Below are 20,840 nucleotides of genomic sequence, written 5' to 3'. Positions count from 1 at the left end.
TACACGCAGCAGCTGCAGTGACCTAGTGGTTCAGAGTATTTTAGGCCAGGGCTCCTCTGAGCGCAGCTCGTGGATGAGGGCTGGCCCGTGGGCCGTCTGTCTTGTAAGTAGAGATCAGCAAAGCAGCGTTTCTTTGATCTCCTTGCAGACTGGAAACCAACAGCTCACACGTGGGAGTGCAGACTGCACTTTGAGAAGCACTGCTCTAGACCCATGGGGGCGCACGTGCACCTCCAGCCCCCGTCACCCCCTGGCCCGGCTCTAGTTTTCTTCTTGTCACACCTCACTTGTTTACATCTGTCTCGTCCTCTAATACCTGGGTTCAGGGAGGGCGGGGCTCCGGCTGCCTTGGTCACAGCTGTATAGGACGGTGCCTAGTCCATACTTGGGGCTCAGTAAAGGTGTGAATGAATGAGTGAGTAAATACACTGCCATCCCCTGGGACAGCCAGGATATGTGCTTTGCCGTTGCAAAGCCCTGGGTTCAAATCCCGACTCAGTGACTTCCGAGCCAAGTCACTTAACTTCTCTGAGCCTACAGGTGGCTATGGTACTGCCTTGGTGGTCTTTATGGGGATGAAATCATGGTGGGGAAAATCCCAGCGTAGTGAACACACAGTGGAAGTCAGTGTCTCCCCGCCCCGCCCCCTGTCCTGTGCCCCTGCCTCTCCGCAGGTTCTGAGCCCCGCCAGGTTTGGGGAGCAGGACGATTTGTGTCATTCCTGCGGAGTGGGCCCCGGAGGGACAGCTCAGCCAGTCCCACCACTCTCTCTCGCTGAGGGACACAGGACAGGTGGCTTCCTCTCTCTGGGCTCCGGTTTCTAACCAGAGTGCGTGTAACTGTTTTCCGCTTGGGCTGTTGTGTCAGAGTTTGCCTGAGTAAAGGGTTCCAGGCTAACAGGAGTTTGAGGACCCCTGTGCTCTTTCTGGCTCTGAGTTATAAGATTCCAGGGCACAGAATTCTGATTTCACTCCTCTGCTTCCAGGGATAGGATAATCTGGCAGAAGGATGGAAAACTTCAGGAAGCTGGTAGTTTGTGTTGAATTGCGAGGATGACTCAGATACTGTTTGATGTAAGGGCTATTTCAGATGCTTATGCTGTTGGCAAGGCTGTAGCTTTGATTCTGACCCCTTCTCTCGGCAGATGAGGAAACACGGAGTCTCAGAGTGGATGGGGCATGCCCACGGTCACACAGGTAGTGAGAATACAGCTGGGCCCAGAACCCGGCACGGGGAGCTGTCGGGGCCTCGGGCCATTCTCTCTGCTGTTTACGGGTAACAACTCAAAGCACAGCGATCGCAGGTGAGTTATCATTGCTCCCACGGTGCCAAACGGCTGTGGGCCCAGGGTCAACGACTGAGCTTAGCAGCTCTCTCTAGACACCGGCCACTCAGGGCACCTGCCCTGTCCCTCAGAATCTCTCCATCTGAGGAGCTGGGACAGCTTTGCAGCGCTGGGTGCCGACGCCTGGAGGGCTGGGACCTCCTTGTGGCCAGCAGGGGAACTGCAGCATTCCCTATCAGGTTACCCTGAGCAACGGTCAGGATCCTGTGACTAGCGATCGGACAGGTGTTATGAAAAGCAAACAAAGGTAGGTGCCTTTTGCTGAGCTGAGACTAGTAGCTGAATCTCACAAAACAGTCCAGAGCATAGTCAAATCAAGTCAGGGTAGGCGGCGAGCTGGAAACACATTTACCTATCTCTGAAGCCTGGCTTTAAACTGCCTTTCTAGACCTCTTCCCCTTTATCCTCAGACTGCTACCACAGTCAGATGTGCCTGTCTTATGTTTTAAAAGATGATTTGCTCTCGAGGAGGTTGCATACCTAGAGATAAGCCACGTGGCAGGCTCTTGGTGATGCACAGGTGTTAGCTTAAAGAAAGTCGGTGAGAATCATTTTAGACCCACCCAAGGGAGAATCCTGTACTGTTCCTGGAATGAGACGGTCCAGGAGGGGAAACCTGAGTTAGGAAAACTGGCTGCTGAAGTAGACGCTGGAGAAAAAATGTCAAAATTCACTGTTTGGCCCCAAACCTTATAATCCCAGAAGATTTCAGCCTTCCAGGTAAAATACAGAAAATCCTCACTCAGGCACCACTTTCAGTGTCAAGCAGTCCCCTTTCATGGGCACAGATGATCCGTCACAAGATGACATGAGTTCAGCGCAGAATACCCCCGCTTTTCAAGACCAACACAAGAAACTGGCGTTTAACATTTTAATAATAACGAACATAAGATGACCTCACTGTCTTTTTCCTGCAGGGACCACGAATGTTTGCTGAAACATGTTGGGATTTATTCCTATATTGCTACCACCAACTTTTCCTCTTGCGAATTTTTAAGGTGTTAAGATATAGTTCCATAGTTTTATAAATAGTCAGGGATCCGAGGTGCATCAGTCACCTTCAAGTTCAGGACTCAAGTTCAGGTTCAGCTTTTGGGCTTGGATTGCTCGTTTTTTAAACAGTCTTGTGTATGTTATTAATATACTACTTTTACTGTTGAAGCTGGAGGCCTTTCATTCTTATGCCTTTGGCATTAAGGAGGCTCCATCCCTGGGGCAATTAAAACGAAAAGCTTTATTAGTCCTGTCTTTATCCCTCCACTTTCAGTCCTTTCTGTCACTCATGTATGGTGAGAAACATTACCTTCCCACACTGTCTTTGCTTTTTTTTTTTTTTTTTTTCGGTACGCGGGCCTCTCACTGTTGTGGCCTCTCCCGTTGCGGAGCACAGGCTCCAGACGCACAGGCTCAGCGGCCATGGCTCATGGGCCCAGCCGCTCCGCGGCATGTGGGATCTTCCCGGACCGGGGCACGAACCTGTGTACCCTGCATCGGCAGGCAGACTCTCAACCACTGCGCCACCAGGGAAGCCGACTGTCTTTGCTTTTACCTCTTATTTTCATTCCTTTTTTTTTGGCCACACCCCGTGGCTTGTGGGATCTTAGTTCCCGACCAGGGATTGAACCTGGGACCACGGCAGTGAAAGCGCCGAGTCCTAACCACTGGACTGCCAGGGAAGTTCCTCTTTTTTTTATTCTTAACACAGGACCCAAAGAGATCCCTTTAAAATTTGAGTCATAGGCATGAGGTACCTTTTGGGGGTGATGGAAATGTTCTACAGCTGGGTTGTGGTGATGGTTTGTACAACTCTGCACATTTGCTAAAAATCACTGAATTGTACACTTAAAATGGGGGGACTGTGTAATATGTGAATGACACTGCAGGAAAGTCAGATCATTTCACTCCTGTGGGATCCACCTCTCGTGGAGTCAGAGTTAAAGTCATTTCAACAGCCTTCGAAGCCCTGCGTGACCTTCCCCACGCTTTCCCCTTGCTCACTCTCTTCCAGCCACACTGGCCTTGCTGTTCCAGAACATGCCAGGCCTTTCCCTTGCTGATCTCTCCTCCTGATACACTTCCCTCCAACATCCACAAGCCTCAACCCCCGACCTGCTCCTTCACCTCTTTGTTGAACTGCCACCCTCCAAAGGGAGGAAGATGCAACCTCCCATCCCTACCAGGTGCCCCATCTCCCTTCTCTGATTTATTTTTCTCCATAGCACTTGAGACCATCTGACTTACTACCTATTTTACTTTTACAATCTCTCCTATGACCTGTCTCCTACTACACGAGAGCTCCTCAAGGGTTGAGACTGTTCTTTTTTGTGTTCCCCAGGGAATCCCCAGTGCCTAGAACAGCAACTGGCACAGATGGTCTGCTCAGTAAGTATTTGTGGGAGGAATGAAAGCAAGCTGTGGGACCCAGCAACCCTTCATGTTGAGAATCCATGCAAAAAGTTTATTTTTAAAATTTTCCTCCCGGTATAACTTCTTCCGAGAGGCTCTAGTTGAGGATCTCTGTAGACTGGATAAAAGCAAATGAAGAGTGCTGACTTGGCTGAAAGTAAATGGAAGAGTATTTAACCAGGGTTCTCAGCTCTTCAATTGCTGGTTTCCAGAGCTCCGCTCCAGGGGAACGGATGCTACTGTGACTGACTGCGGTCTGCAGTGGGCAAGAATAATGACCGGTCCTTCCAAAGCTGCCTCTGCCTCAGTCTCCTCTCCTGGCTTCCGACAATGTGACCCAGAGGCTCATGGTGACCCTCCCAAGAAGCACCCGACATCACCTGTATTAACAAAAATCCCTTGGGCTTGGCCTACATAATAAGAAGGCTCAGGGTCTCCAGACCCTTCAGATGATTCATGGTACAGCTCAGGGTGCCCCATCTTTGGGGGCAAAGATCCAGAGCAACTTCGAGGGCCTAAGAAACTGCACAATTACAAACTGCTGTCGGCCAATTAAATGTCTCCTGTCTCACACAGCAGGTGTCATGATTTTAAGACTGTATCAGATGCTGTTGCAACTCATAGAATCCCTGGATTCAGGTAGTTTTTGGTCATTACATACTTTTTCCACCAGGAGATGCTGAAAATGTGGACTGCCATATGCAGGGCTGTGAAGTGTTTGCCATTAGAAAGGGCTCAGGTTCAAAAAGGTTGGGAATCACCAGTCCAGGGGAAGTGGCTTGAACTTTGGCACAAGAGAAACCTGTGTTCAAATATTGGTTTTACGTGAACTGAAGTCAGTTATTTAATAACTTGGAGCCTCAGCTTCCTCATCTTTAAAATGGAGATAATATAATAATACTGATTTCCCAGGGCTGGCATGAGGTTATATGTTCAGGGCGGTGTCTGGCACATGGCTTGGTCAGTGGTGTCCACTGTTATTCCCGTGCAGATGATCAATTTGGCGACTAGGTAGAAATGGTGGGCATGAGGCATTGTCTTTGGAGATGGCTCAGCCACTATAGTCACCGTGCCTATTTCTAGCCAGCCGCTAATTGCAGGTACTATTTTAGGAGTTAGTTGTGGGAAGCGGTGATGCCAGGCATCTGGTAGCAGTGGACAGGAGCATCGGTCTCCTTCAGAGCACAGCCTCTAGAGAGAAGCAGCTGAAGAGCTGTAAACAATGGTTAAACGCTTCCTCATTTACTTTAATTTTTTTTTTTTTTTTTTTTTTGGGCCGAGCCACACGGCTTGAGGGATCTTAGTTCCCCAACCAGGGATTGAACCCACACCCTCGGGAGTGAAAGCTCAGAGTCCTAACCACTGGACCGCCAGGGAATTCCCAAAACTAAAAAAAAAAACAAAAAAAAAACTGTGGTGAAACACACCTAACATAAGATTTTCCATCTTAACCATTTTTCAGTGTACAGTTCAGTAGCATTAAGTCTAGTCACATGGTTGTGCAACCATCCTCACTTGCTTTTATCACTCAGAATTTAGAGAAATCAGTTTCTATCTTGTCAACTGCTCTAATCCCTCCTTCAGTAGTTCACGCCAGGTTCCTGATATGACACTTTTACCACCTGGCGCTCCTGGCGGTCTGGCGATTGTCTTAGCTTTTCAAAAGAAAACCCAAGAGTTGAGAATAGGCTGTTCTTCACAACGGCAAGTGTCCCTTTACACTAGAACCTTGGCCTTGAAAATCATATATAAACTGAGTTTTTGTTAAACTAAACATTCTTAAAATGTACCAAGTAGGGCCAGCTCTTTCAAGGAGGCCCACGGAGAATCCTTTTGTACATGAGGGAGGAACAACTGTCACTGGGAACAACCAGTCCCAGCTCCCCCTCTGTCATCTTGTCCTTTCCGTACACTGGGCTTTCTGAAAGTGAGGCAGCCCAGGCAGCGCTTTCCAGGTCTTTCCAAACACCCTCCTCTAGGAGTTACATAGAAATCTCATCAAACGGCCAGAAAGGCAACATCACAAACTGCCACAGGCCTATCACGCTGTCAATAATGAGATTCTCCTGGGCTGCAAAGACCAAAGTTTGAGAAGCAAAAAAGAAGGATTTTCTCCCTCCTGGCAGGGGGTCATGTGTGCAGTGAGTGATAAGGTGGGAAACGAAGGAGGAAATGATCTCCCGACTGCGAGTCCAGAAAACAGACCTTGAAGTAAATGATATGAACTGCATCTAACACAAACGAAATCCATTCCAAAGATACACGTACGCGTGCATGATAAACACACAGACGTGGCCAAAGGGAAAGGGGGAGGGCAGGAGCCAGGCATAAAGGGAGATGAAGGGAGGCTTTGACTGTCCCCCACCCCTCAACGCCCCCAGTGGAATGAGATTTACACTGGAAAGAACCGTTTAAGGGAGCCCGTTTGGATATATTATAAGGATTTGGGATGAATTCTTTATGGAAGGAGTAAGCCTTCATCCCTCCCTTTTGATTTCCATCTCTTTCATTTGGCAAAGTGGTAAGGCTGTTACTAACATCCTGGGACCCAAAAAATTAATCTGCATGCCTGACCTCTCTGCATTCTCCACCACCCTCCCCTGGAGGTGGGGGAGGGGAGCGGTGGGCTAAAGCCGGGTCTGTCTGAGGACAAAGCAACTGATAGATGCAATTCCATGGAAGGGAAAGAAACCCCATCAAATGCGATGTCTGCCATCATGGAGATGAAAGAGCCAGCTGACTGAATGACAGTCTGTTCTGCATTTCAGCTGCTATCTAGTGACAGCCCAGAAATAGTTTTCAGCTAAGTGGGAGTTTAGGAATTCAAGGCTCAGAATGTTTAAATGTATCTGAGCTCAGTGACAAACTCTTTTGCCTTGGCTTTGTCCTTCAAACATCATGGACAGTAATGTTGGTCTAACTTCTTAGGGACTGGGAATGAAATTGGAGAGATCGATCTTGCTGCAAAGTTGTTCTTTTTTTAAAACAAAGTTCTGGTATTCTGTTTCTTAATCTCCCTCGTTCTTTTCTTTATCTTCATCATCACCATCATCACAGCTTACCTCGGGATAGGCTAAGTGCTTTATACATATATTATTTCATCTACTTCTCATAATGATCCTAGGAGTTAAGCAGTACTACTCCCATTTTATGACGGGAAAAGCTTGCCTCAGAGACACTAAGTAACTTGCCCAAGGTCACACAGTAAGTGGCAGAGTGGAATTCAGTTATTCCTACATTTTCTCTCCTACTCTCCTGCCCTACTTCCTTTTGCTATGAAACACGATCTTGACTTAAAACATATGTCTCTTGATAACTGTGACATCTTCTAAAATTGTATATTAAAAACAGAACAACACACCCTGCCAAGATGAACAGTTCCAATTTGGCTGAGTCAAGAGATGCACTAGCAGGCTAGACTTTGCTAGAAGGTTAATATCCTGATGTGGGCACCACACCAAAGGCACATGACCTTCTGCTTTGGTAATCTCGGGAACATCTGCCAAACCAAGTGGGCGAAAAGATAATGCAAAGAAAAAGAAAAAGGGGTCCACATGAAAGATGACACACTTTCTGTTTTTTGATGGAGAGTTATGGCAATCCGCCTACACCCTAACACCCAAACTCAATTCCCCATCAGAAAGGTCAAACTGACTAAGACGACATGACTTGGAAATACAGCTCCTGGTAAGCTGTAGGCTGAGCCAGTATAAAACAAGCAATTTCATTATATGTATGCATATACATAAATAAAATGTCATATAAGTTCTATCAGCTAGCTATTGTTGTGTAACAAATCATCTCCAAACTCAGTGGCTTAAAGTAACCGTTTGTTATTTCTCATGATCCTACCAGTGGGCTAGGCAGTTCTGCTGAGATTATCCAGGCACGCTTGATCCCACTGGGCTCACTCATGTGTCTACAACCAGCTGGTAGGTAGGCTGGGGGCTGGCTAAGATAACTTGGCTTTGCCCCATGTTATCTGCCATCCTCCAGTGGGCTAGCCTTGACTTGTTCTTAAGACAATAGCAAGGTTCTAGGAGGGTGGAATCCATGTGCAAGGTCTTCTGAGGCCTAGGCTTGAAACTGACATGATGTCATTTCCTCTACCTTTTTTAATGAATGCAAGTCACAAGGCCAGCCCAGATTCAAGGGGTGAAGAAACTGACTCCACTTCTTGATGGGAAGAGCTTCAGGGTCATATTGGAAAGGATGTGGATACAGGGAGGGGTGGAGAAGTAGGGCCATTTTTTGCAATCAGTCTACCACAGATATACACTGCAAAGTACAGATTGGTCATGTGCAATAAGCAAGGGGTTAAAAATCCCTGATGATACCAGTACTAGATGAATGTTTCTTTGAATTCTCACTTAGTGAGAAGGGGAAGGAGTGGGAAGAACACCACTGGGTGGGAATGATGCCAGGGTGCTGGGGTGGCCCAGCCAGGCTGTTTCCAAGCGGCTGTTTTCAGGGATGTGGTTTGGGGACCCTGAGTGAAGGCAGGATCCACCTAGAGAACTGGAAAAGTAGGCCAAGGCAGAATCCTTTAGGCAAGATCAAGGTGGGGTGTTCAAGTACTGATCTTGATCAAGTTCAGGATCAAGCACAAACACCAGATTCAGAGGGCCAGAGGTCACAGCTGCAGAGCAGGGTCTGGAGGCTCTTATTCAATTATGATAAAGGCAGCTAGTGTTTACCAGCACGGCCCTGGATTCTGGGAACAGTGCTATTCTCTCTGTGTTATCACAGTAATATTCATTGTTTTTTGAAGTAGATCTTTGAGTAGGTATGGCAGCAAGGGTCTCTTAAAGGTAAACTTGCTCAGTCTTTGAAAATACCGTTTGGCTTCCATTTTGAATGATAGTTCGGCTGGATATAGAATTTTAGATGGACAGCTCTTTTTCTTTCTTTTCTGGCTTCTATTGTTTTGAGAAGTCTCATCAGTCTAGTTGAACTTTCTTTGTAAGAATCATTTAAAAAAATCATTTTTAAAGTAATCATTTAAATAATTTCTCTTTATCTTTGGAGTTCTGCAATTTCACTATGATGTGCGTAGGTGTAAAATATTTATCCTTCTCAAGACTCATGTTCCTTGAACCTCAGGAATCAAGTCTGGAAAACTCTCAGCCAATAAACTGTATCTCTCTCCTACTCTCTTGTTTTTGGAGTGGTATTAGGCAAATGTTGAACGTAACTTCTCTTTCCTATCTTCTATCTCTTTATCTCTCTGTGATGCACTGTAATTTCTTCAAATCAATCTTCCAGTTCATGATTTCTCTCTTTAGATTTGTCTAATCTGTTGTTTAATTCATCCACCAAAGTTTTAATTTCTATGACTGTATTTTCATTTCTAAAAGTTCCATTTGATTTATTTTAAAATCTCCCTGTTCTTTTTTCAATGTCTTACTCTTTCCACTTATTTTTCAATGTTTTAATTTATATCTTTAATAATTGTAAATCTGCTTCTTTTTTGAGGGGGAGCTCTTTCAGGCTGTTCTATTAGACTGAGCATCTAATCCTGATGTTTGTTTGTGACTTTCCCACATGGTGTTTTCTTTTCCCCCCATGTGTTTTTTAAGTCTGGAATACGAGCTCATCTTTAAAGCTGCTCCTACATGGGAATCTGTGTAGTTTGGATTGAGGACCTATTTTTCCCCAGACTAGTCTGGTGTCAATTTTTTGACTTGGGGAACTCCTGGATCATGCAGGTGGTATAAATGTGAACCCTAAACCTGAGTGAGGCACGGCCCTGTGTCTCTGAATTCCCCAAGGAGACATATTTTTCCCCCCAGTCAGGGCAACATGCTTATTACTCTGGTTTTCTGCTCCCTCCTTCTTCCTCACCTCTGGTGATTTCCTTTACTTTTTGGGAGCCCAGCTAAGCATTTAAAGAGGTATTTGCTATAGTTCATCTAGCATTTCTGGAGTATTTGTAGTGAGAGAATCTTCAGGCTGATTAGTTCACACTATTGCCACTCCAGAAATTGCTAATATAGCTGTAATATTTCTCCACTGTATGCTAATCATCTCCTCTTTAAAAGAAAAAGGATAGGTCTCAGGCTCAGGGCCTCTGGCAGGTGACAACATCATGCTAGATCTTAATAGCATTGTTTTATTTTTAATGTTTTAATTTTTTAATGATTCTTTTCATGTATGATAATACTCGGTTTCCAGCTGAGGTAATGGTTCCTCACAAAATAAATACATTTAGGTAAAGATTATGAATTGATATAAAAATATTAAATTGGAACATCCATGCTAAATAGAAATAACACAAATCATGATCCTGTATGATAATGCCTGTGGTTGGGAACCTGGTTGTGAATCCACAGTGGTTTATCATTCTGCTAGCGGTTACAACCTGGTGTCCACAGCACTGGCTATAGTTTAGCAAGTCTGAGTCCACTTAACTTTTGATGTTCTCTGGGCTACAGTGTCAGGTTCGCTTTCTGACAGCAGTTATTTTAAAAGGTGGTCATGTGTCAACTGGGTAATTTACTTAATGTGACTGGATCCAGGTACAAAATAAGATTTCCCCGTGGTTGCTTCCTCTTACCCCCTCCCGAGCTTTACAACTCTTTATTCCGTTTCTGAAACAGATGGCACAGTGACTGCTGGTAAGGAACAGTCAGGGCAGAGATCACTGATAAGGCTGCTGGTAGTAATGTCTTTCCCACAGACTCCGCCATCTCCTCGCATGAACAGCTCTGCCAAACCGTGGAGCCCCAGATCGCTAAGCGGCTCAGAGCTGGCAGCAGCCAGCATCTTTGAATGTCCCCGCGAGCATGAGTGTGTGTCCATGGACCTCCTTAGCCTGAGCCCAGGTCCCCGGATGGGTAATGGGAGATACCCATTGCTCTTGGTCATTGCTCTTCCTCTTCTCTGCCAATGACTTTCTCCACATAGATCTGCCACATGGCACGGCCCCCCCAGTGATGTCTGGGATGCTGTGGAGTTCTCAAAAACAACCCCATCTGAGTTCCCTTCCATCTTAAAAAAAAAAAGTGCCACAGGACCGTGATCTTGTATAGCTTTGGTCATTTAAAAAAAAGATGACTTGGGGCTTCCCTGGTGGCACAGTGGTTGGGAATCTGCCTGCCAATGCAGGGGACACGGGTTCGAGCCCTGGTCTGGGAGGATCCCACATGCCGCAGAGCAACTAGCCCCGTGAGCCACAGTTACTGAGCCTGCGCGTCTGGAGCCTGTGCTCCGCAACAAGAAAGGCCGCGATAGTCAGAGGCGTGCACACCGCGATGAGGAGTGGACCCCGCTTGCCGCAGCTGGAGAAAGCCCTCACACAGAAACGAAGAGTCAATACAGCCATAAATAAATAAGTAAATAAATAAAATTAAAAAAAAAAAAAGATGACATCACTAATGGGATCTGATTTTTCTTTCCTTTCTTATAAGAAATTCTTTTTCAGATCATTTCCTCCTGAGTTTCATCTGGGGATAAAAAAGTTCATTGAAATAACAGCAGACTTTGGGCAGCTGCTGCCAGAAAGGTCCAGCCATACTTAGGCGGGCAGGACTTCTGCTCTGATAACGTGTGAGCAGGGGTCTGAGGGGCCCTGCACTGCCTGGGCTGGGCCAGACCACGCCTCTCCATTTCCTCATCTGGAAACTGGCCCAGGAATTGCTACCTTGCAGGGCTGTTGGGACGGGTACTTGGTACATATTAGTTCCTCCTCCGTTTTCTATCTTGTTTTTCTTTTTTTTTGGCCATGACGTGCAGCTTGTGGGATCTTAGTTCCCGCACCAGGGATCGGACCCAGGTCCCTGGCAGTGAAAGTGCCGAGTCCTAACCACTGGACTGCCAGGGAACTCCCCTACCCCCCACTTTGTATCTTTGATGCCTAATAAATGCAAACAAGGAGAAAGCAGCTGGTGACATGGAAATTCTCAGAAAGCAGGAGCAGCTGCTCAGTTCTTCACAAGCCCTCAGTGGAAGGCAGCCGGCAGACACTCCCCAGCGAGCTCTTGCTGGAAACCCACTCCATGCTGGGCTTGTGAAGTGCACGCCCCAAGAGTGACCACAAGGTGGTGCTGTGGCAACCACAAATGCTCCAGGTGCCTCCTGGGCCTGGCACTCCTCCAGGACCTTTCTGGAAGGCCACCTGCCAAGGGGTGGGCTGACCACAGCCTAGAGCGCCCGCCGCTCCCCGGGGTCCCTGAGAGGAGCCCGCTCCAGACCTGACTCTTCCTTTTTTTTTTTTTTCCCCTGGCCCTGCCTTTCACTAGCTGTGCAGCCTGGACAAGCTGGGTAAACACTCAGCTGTACAATGAAAGGGACAAGTCCACGGTCCCCATGGGGCAGTGGAGAGAGTCCTGCTGGGGGAGTCAGGCAGGCGTAGGGCCTACCCAGGTTGGCTGTGACCATCAAAGAGACACTTCATGGGAAGGGCCTGACAGGCAGGGCACTCAATCACCTGCCTTCATTTGGTGCCAGTTCAACAAATCCTCTTAAGGGACATCTAAGGCTGGGCCGAGCCGGGGGCTGGAGATCCTGGCCTCAGGAGGCAGAATGAGAGAGAAGAGAGGCCTCCGGGACCAGCAGATGGGCGGGTTTGCGCAGCTGCAGGCAGGATGGCTGGGGATGGAGTGGGGAGCATGCTCAGAAGGGAGTCCCTCCCCACCCGAATTCTCAGCAGGTGGGGATGGGGTCTGGCTGATCTCTGTCCCCTCTGTGCCCTGCACAGGTCCTGGCACTTGGCAGGCCCTCAAAAGATGTCTGCTGATTGATGGATAAATACATTAAGAGAAAGTGCTGATATGAAAGACTCAAGTCAGAGCCTGCGTCCGCTCAACAGTCGAGCCCTGGAATTCTGGACCCTGTTCATCTCTGCCACCTTACTTCTCCCAACTTCCCATCAGCAACCTTGGCTCAGGTCACCTGCCCTCCCCAGACCGTTCACTTCCTCTCTCTGGATCTTTGCTGTTGCCAGTCTCTGGCTCTAAGGCCTCCTGTCTCCCTCACAGCCTCTCAAGGCTCACCTGTTCCTCAAGGCCTGCCACCTCCTCCCTGAAGCCTTCCCTGCCACCTGGAAGGAGAAGCCTCCCTCTTCTGAACTGCTCAATGTCTAGGCCCTTGCAGTGAAGCATGTGGTACCGATATCTACCTTTTTTTAAGGCTGGATGCCACTCTCTTACCTAGATTACAGGCAATTTGAGGGTAGCAAGCTTATCATAAGAGTCAGCAGAAAAGAAGGGTCAATAGGAAGTGGTTTAGAGTCAGACGCATCTGGGTTAGAATCCCAGATTTGCTCATCACTGGCTGTGTGCCTTTGGACAAGTCACAAAACCTCCCTGGGCATCTGATTCCTCATTCGTAAAAATGGAAAACGTAACACCTGCATCCAAGTGTAGTAATGCTCACACCTCCCAAGGTGACTGGGAAGAAGATCAAGATGGATTCTGTTCCTACCTGGCACACTGTAGGTGCTCAATAAGCATCAGCTCCCTTCCCCCCTCCCCATCTTGGAACGATGGCTTCTCGTTATGAAGATGAGCAGCTGTTCTCCATCAAACTTCTGCAGAGAAATGTGGCGGGAAGAATAAAAACCTTGCTCTCTAAGCTGTGAGCCAGGTTTGGCAACAGTCCCCTGAAGCCTCAATCTCCAGCAATTGCTAAATTACAAAATGTGAAATTACCCAAATGAGACTCCAACTTGGGACTTGTCGCCTATTTAACATTCCTCCAAGTACCCAGGTGCTCAAAGCTGAAGACATCATCATCTCCTGTCTGAATTTCTGCAGACGCCCCTGTTACCACCCTCCTGACAATTAAGCAGCACCTTGGAAAGGTCATTCCCAGCCATGGCGTCATCCTCATGGTTCCAGGTTTGTAACCTTTCTAGCTAGCCAAAGGCAGAGCTGTTTGAAGCTCTAACGGCTAATTAAGCCTGAACCTGGGCACGTAGCTCCTAAAAGGAGAGGGTGCAACACTCAGACAGAGTGAGTCAGGTTGAAATGGAAGGTCTTGTTACCCCTGGAGCTGGCATCTCCACATCCCCTCGCCGAAGTGAGAAACAGGCAGCCAGTGCTTTCTGCTTTTGCTTTGATTGCTAGGAAATGAGTAGCTAAAGTCACAGCTCAGTTACAGCAACTGGGTAATAACAAGAGAATATGTAATGACAGTAACAGGGACAAAGATAGTGGTTACTCAATGCCTGCTACTTGCCAGCCATTCTGCTAAATGCATTACATATATTATCCCACTTAATCTTTTCAATCAAGCTCTAAAGAAGGTATTACGAGACCCATTTCACAGGCAAGGAGACTGAGGCACAGTGACTGGGTACATGGGCTCAGCTAGTAAGTGGCGGAGCTGGGATTCAGGTCCAGGCCTGGCTGCAGGGTCCACTCTGCTGTAGTTGGGCTTCCCAGCTGGCTCATGCCTCCTGTTCACATCTGTGTTTTTTTGGTCCTGATGTTTTATATTTATCCGTATTTCCTGAGAAGTTCTGCAAATCCAGGAGATGGGCTTTGCATAAATAAAGAAATGGATGTCTGAGTAAATGAGTGAACCAAAGATGGAAGACAAAAAGAATATAGAAGAACATAGTAGAGACCTGAAAGGTCAGATTTCACACAGGGACGTCTGTGCTGGGGTGGCAGGGATGGAGGCCCCCAAACTCAGACCCTGTCATTAAAACACAAAGTATAGGGAACATACCACCCAGAGGCAGGAATGTTCTAATCTTCTGTCCCGCAAAACAGGCCTGGCAATTTTCTAAAAGACAACCGTTTTGGTGATATTGGCTAATCAGGCTTGATGGTCACGGACATCTTAGATACAAGGGAACAAACCCCAACAGTTTCCATTACAGAATGCTGTGAACTGAGATGCTTCAGTAATATGTAAATTAAGGAGACTTATGATTTCTTCCCCTCCTGGAATCCTCAAAGCCCCAGAGGGATGCTCCTTCACTGCAGAGGGTCTGGATTCTTCAGTTACTATCAACTGGGACTCATGCAAGGGACCTGTTTATGCAAAATTCTGAGCAAGGGGGAGGCCCAGGAGGGAAGGAAACTGAGAATGGTCACTGGAGGAAGGATCTGTCCACGAGAGTGGGATGGTCATCAGGGCTCACCATGGCCAGGAAAAGAATTCCCTTCCTCTCCCTGTGGAGAGAAGCTTTGGCAGATAATCTGTTTCCCCAGGAGCTCGGACAGTGAACACAGACATCTGCTCCATCTGCTTGGAAGTGACAATTATGGTGGACTGAAATGAATCAGCATTCAGTTCTCAACACTGTCTCTTGTGAACTTAATGGGACTCTGATCAGCTCTGAGTTCAAAATGGATAAAAACATGTTTCTGAAAAGCCTACACCAGATCTGAGGACATGCTGGCTGAGCAGGCACTGAAGAACTCGGGGCTCTGTTGCGGTGCCAGAGGCCTCCTTGGAAATAGCTGGACACGAGCCACCTTAACAGACTCTCTGAGCAGGGCCTGATGTTGCACAGCCCACAGGCCACTGACTCTCAGATTAAATCGATCTGTTCTTAAGTCCCTAACTACCCTGGGCAGAGTCTAAGCTTCCTGTCACTGGAAGCAAGTAAGCAGACACTAGTAGAGACGTCTGATGGATGATGTTAAGGGGATCCTGTATGTGTAGGGGTCTGAACCAGATGATTCCAAATGTCCATTGGAACCCTGAGTCTAAGACTCCATAATTTCTGATGTCCATGGGATAAAAGGATGAACCGAGGCCCATCGTATTGACTGACCCCAAGGTGATGCTCTTGAAGTGCCTCTGGATCATCAAACTGTTTTTACACTGAGTGCTAAGTGCCCTTTACAGTGTTCTAATGCTTTCAAGACTGCAAACCACCTGCTGTGCAGCGATCTTAGCCAATTACCAAGCATTTACTGTGAGCCAGGCCCTGTGTTAGGTGCCTCACACGTGCTATTTTGTCTGTCCTTACAGTATCTTGATGGGTGGGTGTCATTAGATCTATCTTTACTATGAGGAAGGCTTGACGAACTTATATAATTTGCACAGGGTCATAGAGCTCATACATGGCGGAACTGAGATTTGAACCAGGCCTTTCTGACCCTTGTGGCATGGGGAATTGTGGCCTTCTGGGTAATTGTTAGCAGACTTTTCTATGACTTTCCTAATGAGGGGTTAACCCACTCCTCATGCCCCGTATACATTTGAATTAGGAGTAAGAAGTGCGTCTATAGATGGCTAGACAGGTGGTAGGAAAGGCAGGCTAGGGAGACAGGTCTTGGAATAGAGAACCCCAGGGGAGCTTCAGCACAACAGGTCCAGAGGATGCTGATGGTCCTGAGATGGCTGGACAGAGGGCACAGGCTCTGGCCTTGGAGTGAAGGGCCTGGGCTCTGTCTGTCTCACCTGCAGGAGCAGTGAAATTCACAGCCTCTCCTCCTTTTATACCAGCACATCTTTGCCCACCTTCTTCCCGGGCCTCCCACTACTGCCCCCAAGGGAAGAGGGCGTGCTGGTCTGACTGGTCAAGTGCAAGGACACTGATATACTTGGGGGCAGGTCACGGGGCACCGGGAAGTCAGACTGCAGCTCTGTTCCCTCTCCAAGCTGAGTCCCCCGAGGAGGACCCGGACCACATTTTCTCTCTGTGGCCCCGTCTCCATCCCTTTTGGTGGGGACGGTGCCCACTTTGTCCCCCTCTCTCCTTTGACTCCCTTCCTCCATGCCGCCGGCCAGGATGAGGTAGGTCCCTGGATCAGGAGTGGAGCTCTTGGGGGCTGAGCCTGCGGTGTGACCCAGCACAGCTTCAGCCAAGTTCTTCCCCAGGGGTTTCTGGTGCCAGCCTAGGTGGTGGTCAGTGGTAGGTACCCTGGCCACGTTTAGCTAGAGTCTACGTGCTCATCGCTGTTGGGAATCCTGTGGGGAGACGGGATCTTTTTTTTTTTTTTTTTTATAGGAGAGGTTGTAATACGTATTTTACTATCAACAGATTCCTTTTTTTTTAAAGACTTTACGAAATGTTCTTAATTACTTTATTTATTTTTGCTGTGTTGGGTCTTCATTTCTGTGCGAGGGCTTTCTCCAGTTGTGGCAAGCGGGGGCCACTCTTCATCGCGGTGCACGGGCCTCTCACTATTGCGGCCTCTCTTGTTGCGGAGCACAGGCTCCAGACGCGCAGGCTCAGTAGTTGTGGCTCATGGGCCTAGTTGCTCCGCGGCATGTGGGATCCTCCCAGACCAGGGCTCGAACCCGTGTCCCCTGCATTAGCAGGCAGATTCTCAACCACTGCGCCACCAGGGAAGCCCAGAGACGGGATCTTTTCCAGGGCTAGGATCTGGGCACTTCTGGGTTCCTCTATCATAACAACATCAAACTCCCAACACAAACACCGGTCATCACTGCCTTCAGACCACGTGCTTTCCCGGTCTCCTTTTCCTTGCCTGTAAGATGAAGATGTTAAACAAAGCCATTTCTGGAGGCTCTTCCAGCTCAGACCTGGGGCCCCCTGGAAGCTGAGTGGATTTATCTAGTAGGCACGGGGGTCAACGGCCAACCTGTGGGAGGAGGGTGACGTGGGTCAACCGGTGGCTGAGCCCTGAGGGTTTATGGTGGAGCAGCGAGGCTGGGCCCCTGAGAGGCCAGAGCAAGCTCCTGAATCCTCGCCTTTACACATCTGAGACGCCCCAGGTTCCGTGTGTGAGCAAATGCATTTCAGCAGGTGTGACTGCTAAGGTCAAGGATATCTGCATCACCAAGAGGATGCAGATGCCTTTCAAAGGGGGTTGGCATGGTCTGCAGCTACAGGCCTGTCGGAAAGACCCCGTTAGTTTAGATTAAAGCAGCAAATGAGGGAGTTCCCTGGCAGTCCAGCGGTTAGAACTTGGCACTCTCACTGCCAGGGGCCCGGGTTTGATTCCTGGTCGGGGAGCTAGTATCCCGCAAACCCCACGGAGCAGCCAAAAAAAAAAAAAAAAAAAAAAAGCAGCCAGTGAATCCCACATTTTGCTCCATTCCCTCCCAGGAGCTGCCAGACTGAAGAAGTTACTGTCTTAGTGAGCTCAGAGGCAGTGATAGCCACAGCCCTGGAAAATCCATCTGGATAAACTAATGGAGAGTGGGAGAAAGGGACTCTAATATACTGAGGGTTGGCCACACGCCAAGCACTGTGTGGTCACATCTACCATACCGCAAGGCCAGCTGTGCCATCAGACTGGCTCAAGTTGGGTGCCAGGCCCTCCATACGTACATTATTGTACCTCTTCTCTGTGTCAAATCCCATACCAGGTGCTGGGGACGCAGGGGCGAAGGAGACGGACACAGTCCCTGCCCTCAGCCTCTTCATTAGCAAAAGGAATATCCATACTTGCATCTTAGGGTTGTTTGTACATTAAAGGAGAGAAAATATGCAAAGCACTTAGCAGAGTGCCTGGTACACAGTATGTTCAGTAAACAGTAGTTATTAAGTCCAGAGCAAGCCCAAAAGGCCTCAGTGTCCCATTTTACTCATCAACCTGAAGCTCAGAGGTGAAGTGATTTGCCTAAGGGCACCTAGACAGTAGCTAGCAGGGGCTGGATCTGAACTCAGGTCACAGTCCCTTGCATCCTGAAGACACAAGGAGAAGTAATCGAACGGAGCCAGCTTACAGATGAAGGAGGGACGGCGGAGCCAGGACTGATGCAATGAATGGGCTCCGGTGCCCCGAGTGCAGCAGGCCCCGCAGGCTTCCATTGGATGAGTGAAAACATGCACAGGCGAGCTGGCTTGTCTCATGATGTCTTGCCAACTGCATGGACAGGGCCACCAGCTAGAGACGACATGTAATGTCACTTATTCATTCCCTTCACATCTTCTGGGAATGAAGGGGAGAATCGATGCATAAACAGCTGAAGCAGAACTGATTTCTTGGTTCATGTGGCCATTTCCTGGCTCAGCTACCATGAGTCCATCTGAATTGAGCTCTCTTTCCAACTACTCAATTTTTGAGAACTTTGAAAGTAAATACATAGCAAGATGAACAATCCCCTGATCTGGAGCCCAGAGTCTCTTGGCGAGTACTTGGACTGTGGTTGTTCTTGGCATCAGGCACTGCCCACCACTCTGGCCACCTGCTGGGGCCAAAAATACTCTTGGTCAGAGGATCAGTCACTCTCGAAGCAAATTCATCCTGTCGGCTGGCAGATGGACCATTGTCAGAAGTGGACTGTTCATCTCTGGGAATTCTGGCTATGTTCATTTCCTGCCTAAAAGCATCACGTTTGGCAGGTGCACGTTTTGTCTTGGTTCTGGGTGGGCAGGAGTCCTACACGGGCCGTGAACATGCTGGCTGATTATGCCTGCCGGGAAGTTGGAGAGTGGAGTGGCCCTGGGTCACTAGGAGGCTTGGGCGACACGCCGATCAGCTGGCCGGGGTCTCGGAGTTGGTGGGGTCCACTGTGATGAGGCAGCTTGAGCCCTTCACCACCCACAGGCCTCAGCACCGTTCTCTGCAGGCAGCACTCACGGCAAACGTCATGGGTTTCACATCCCTCGTTAATGCATCAACTACTGACATGTACTGGGTTCCCTGTATGTGCCAAGCCTAGGCCAGGAGCTGGTGATACAGAGGTGAGTACAACAGACAACACCTGACCCAGAGCTGTGAGTGTGGAGACAGACAGCTGAGTAAGGGTGAGGGAGGGCGAAGGGAGGTGGCTGCACGAAGAAGAGTGACCCAGATTTATGGGCCGGGCGCTGGGTGCAGCTCCCAGCTCTGCCACCTTCCATCCCTGCCACCTCCAGCTCTGACTCTGGGCAAATCCCTTTGACTCTCTGAGTCTCAGTGTCCTTGTCCGCTCTCTGTAAAATGTGATGAATCAAATGCCTGCCCCATGAGGATGTTGTGAGGATCAGAGTTAATAAAACTGTCACCGTCAGGCTTCAGCACAGACGTCCCATCTGTGGCGACCGACACCAAAACCAAACCCACACTTGACCCTCTGAGATAAAGCAAGAATAAATGGGGCACCTCGTCCAGTGCGAGTTCCCAAATGAAGGAGCGTTTCGCATAAGTTGCTGACTCCCTAATGAGAATCCTGTCCCCAGTGTTTGGAATGCTGATGTCTGAAGATTCCGGGTGTCCCTGCAGCTTCATGAGAAAGAATAACATTAGGAGAAATGCCTGCTTTTCCATCAAGAACAAACTGATGAAAACTTGGCAACCCTGGTGATTGTGAGGTGTGTGTTTTCCTTTAAGAACCTGCTGTGTGCGTGTGTGCGTGTGTGTAATTTGGCAAACCAGACCTTCCAAAGTCTAATTAGTTTACACCTTTTTGCAAAAACGACTTCTCTTTCCTAAATGCTTCCGAGTCTGAGTCTTCCTTCCACATGGAGTATGGAGGAGGGAACTTGCGAGCCACATTTTGAAGGATGTGTCTGAACTGGCTCCATGCCTGGGGTCAGGGGAGGGGAGAGCATTCTGGATAGCGAGAACAAGTGTAAAGGCACAAGAACATGTGTGAAGGCAAGGGATGCCTGGACCTTAGCAGACAGGAGTCACCCTGAACCCCCTTTTTTCATTCTTGGGGAGAGAAGAGCTCTGGGTGTGGCTGAAGTAAGGGCAGTTGATGGAAATCTCAGGACCTGCAACCAAAAAATCCTAATGGACCCACTTGGGCACATTGCTTTGCTTCACACTGAGCCTTAGCTGTAAAATGGAGATAATTATCTTGACCTTGGGTTACTGTAAGAATTAGAGAACATGTCATGGAAAAGGCATGGCTTAGCCATTGTGGACTCAAATTCCAGTTTCATCATTATTAATCCTGTAAGCATGAGCTAATTACTTCCCCTCTGTAAGCAAGCCTCAGTTTCCTCATCTGTAAGATGGGGCTAATTAAAACCTCATAGGATTATTGGGAGGAGTAAATAAAATAAGGCATGCAAAGTGTTTAGCTGTGCCTGATACATAGCAAGTGCCCAATAATTGTTAGCTGTTGAGATGATGATGATGATTAGAATGAATCAATCATGGAAGCAGGTAGGCGGGGTCTCGGTAAACTCCCGTTGAACCTGGGTCTGTCTATTTCTGCATGGAGAAGATTCCTCAGCCACACAAAGCATTCAAATACTCGTCCAGAAGATAAGGGATTCCCA

The 20,840-nt window shown here is 48.2% G+C and overlaps 1 protein-coding gene across 21 annotated transcripts in view; it reads right to left on the bottom strand.

Annotated features, from left to right (window-relative positions):
• The window catches only part of TMCO4 (transmembrane and coiled-coil domains 4), a 99,004-nt gene that overhangs the window by 16,897 nt on the left and 61,267 nt on the right, over positions 1 to 20,840 (bottom strand). For 2 of the 21 annotated variants that reach the window (XM_081226718.1, XM_081226725.1), the window contains one exon: positions 17,198 to 18,814. The exons of 13 other annotated variants lie outside the window; for them this stretch is intronic. In XM_081226718.1, the coding sequence (XP_081082844.1) occupies positions 18,678 to 18,814 (137 nt within the window). In that variant the 3' untranslated portion in view covers positions 17,198 to 18,677. 6 more of the 21 variants (XM_081226723.1, XM_081226719.1, XM_081226727.1 and 3 more) reach the window with 6 other exon arrangements.

The sequence above is a fragment of the Mesoplodon bidens genome (genome assembly GCF_964165515.1).
Source record: "Mesoplodon bidens genome assembly, chromosome: 2".
NCBI classification, from domain to species: Eukaryota; Metazoa; Chordata; class Mammalia; order Artiodactyla; family Ziphiidae; genus Mesoplodon; species Mesoplodon bidens.
The sequence above is the reverse complement of the archived record's forward strand: the minus strand, read 5'-3'. Positions and strand labels throughout refer to the sequence as shown.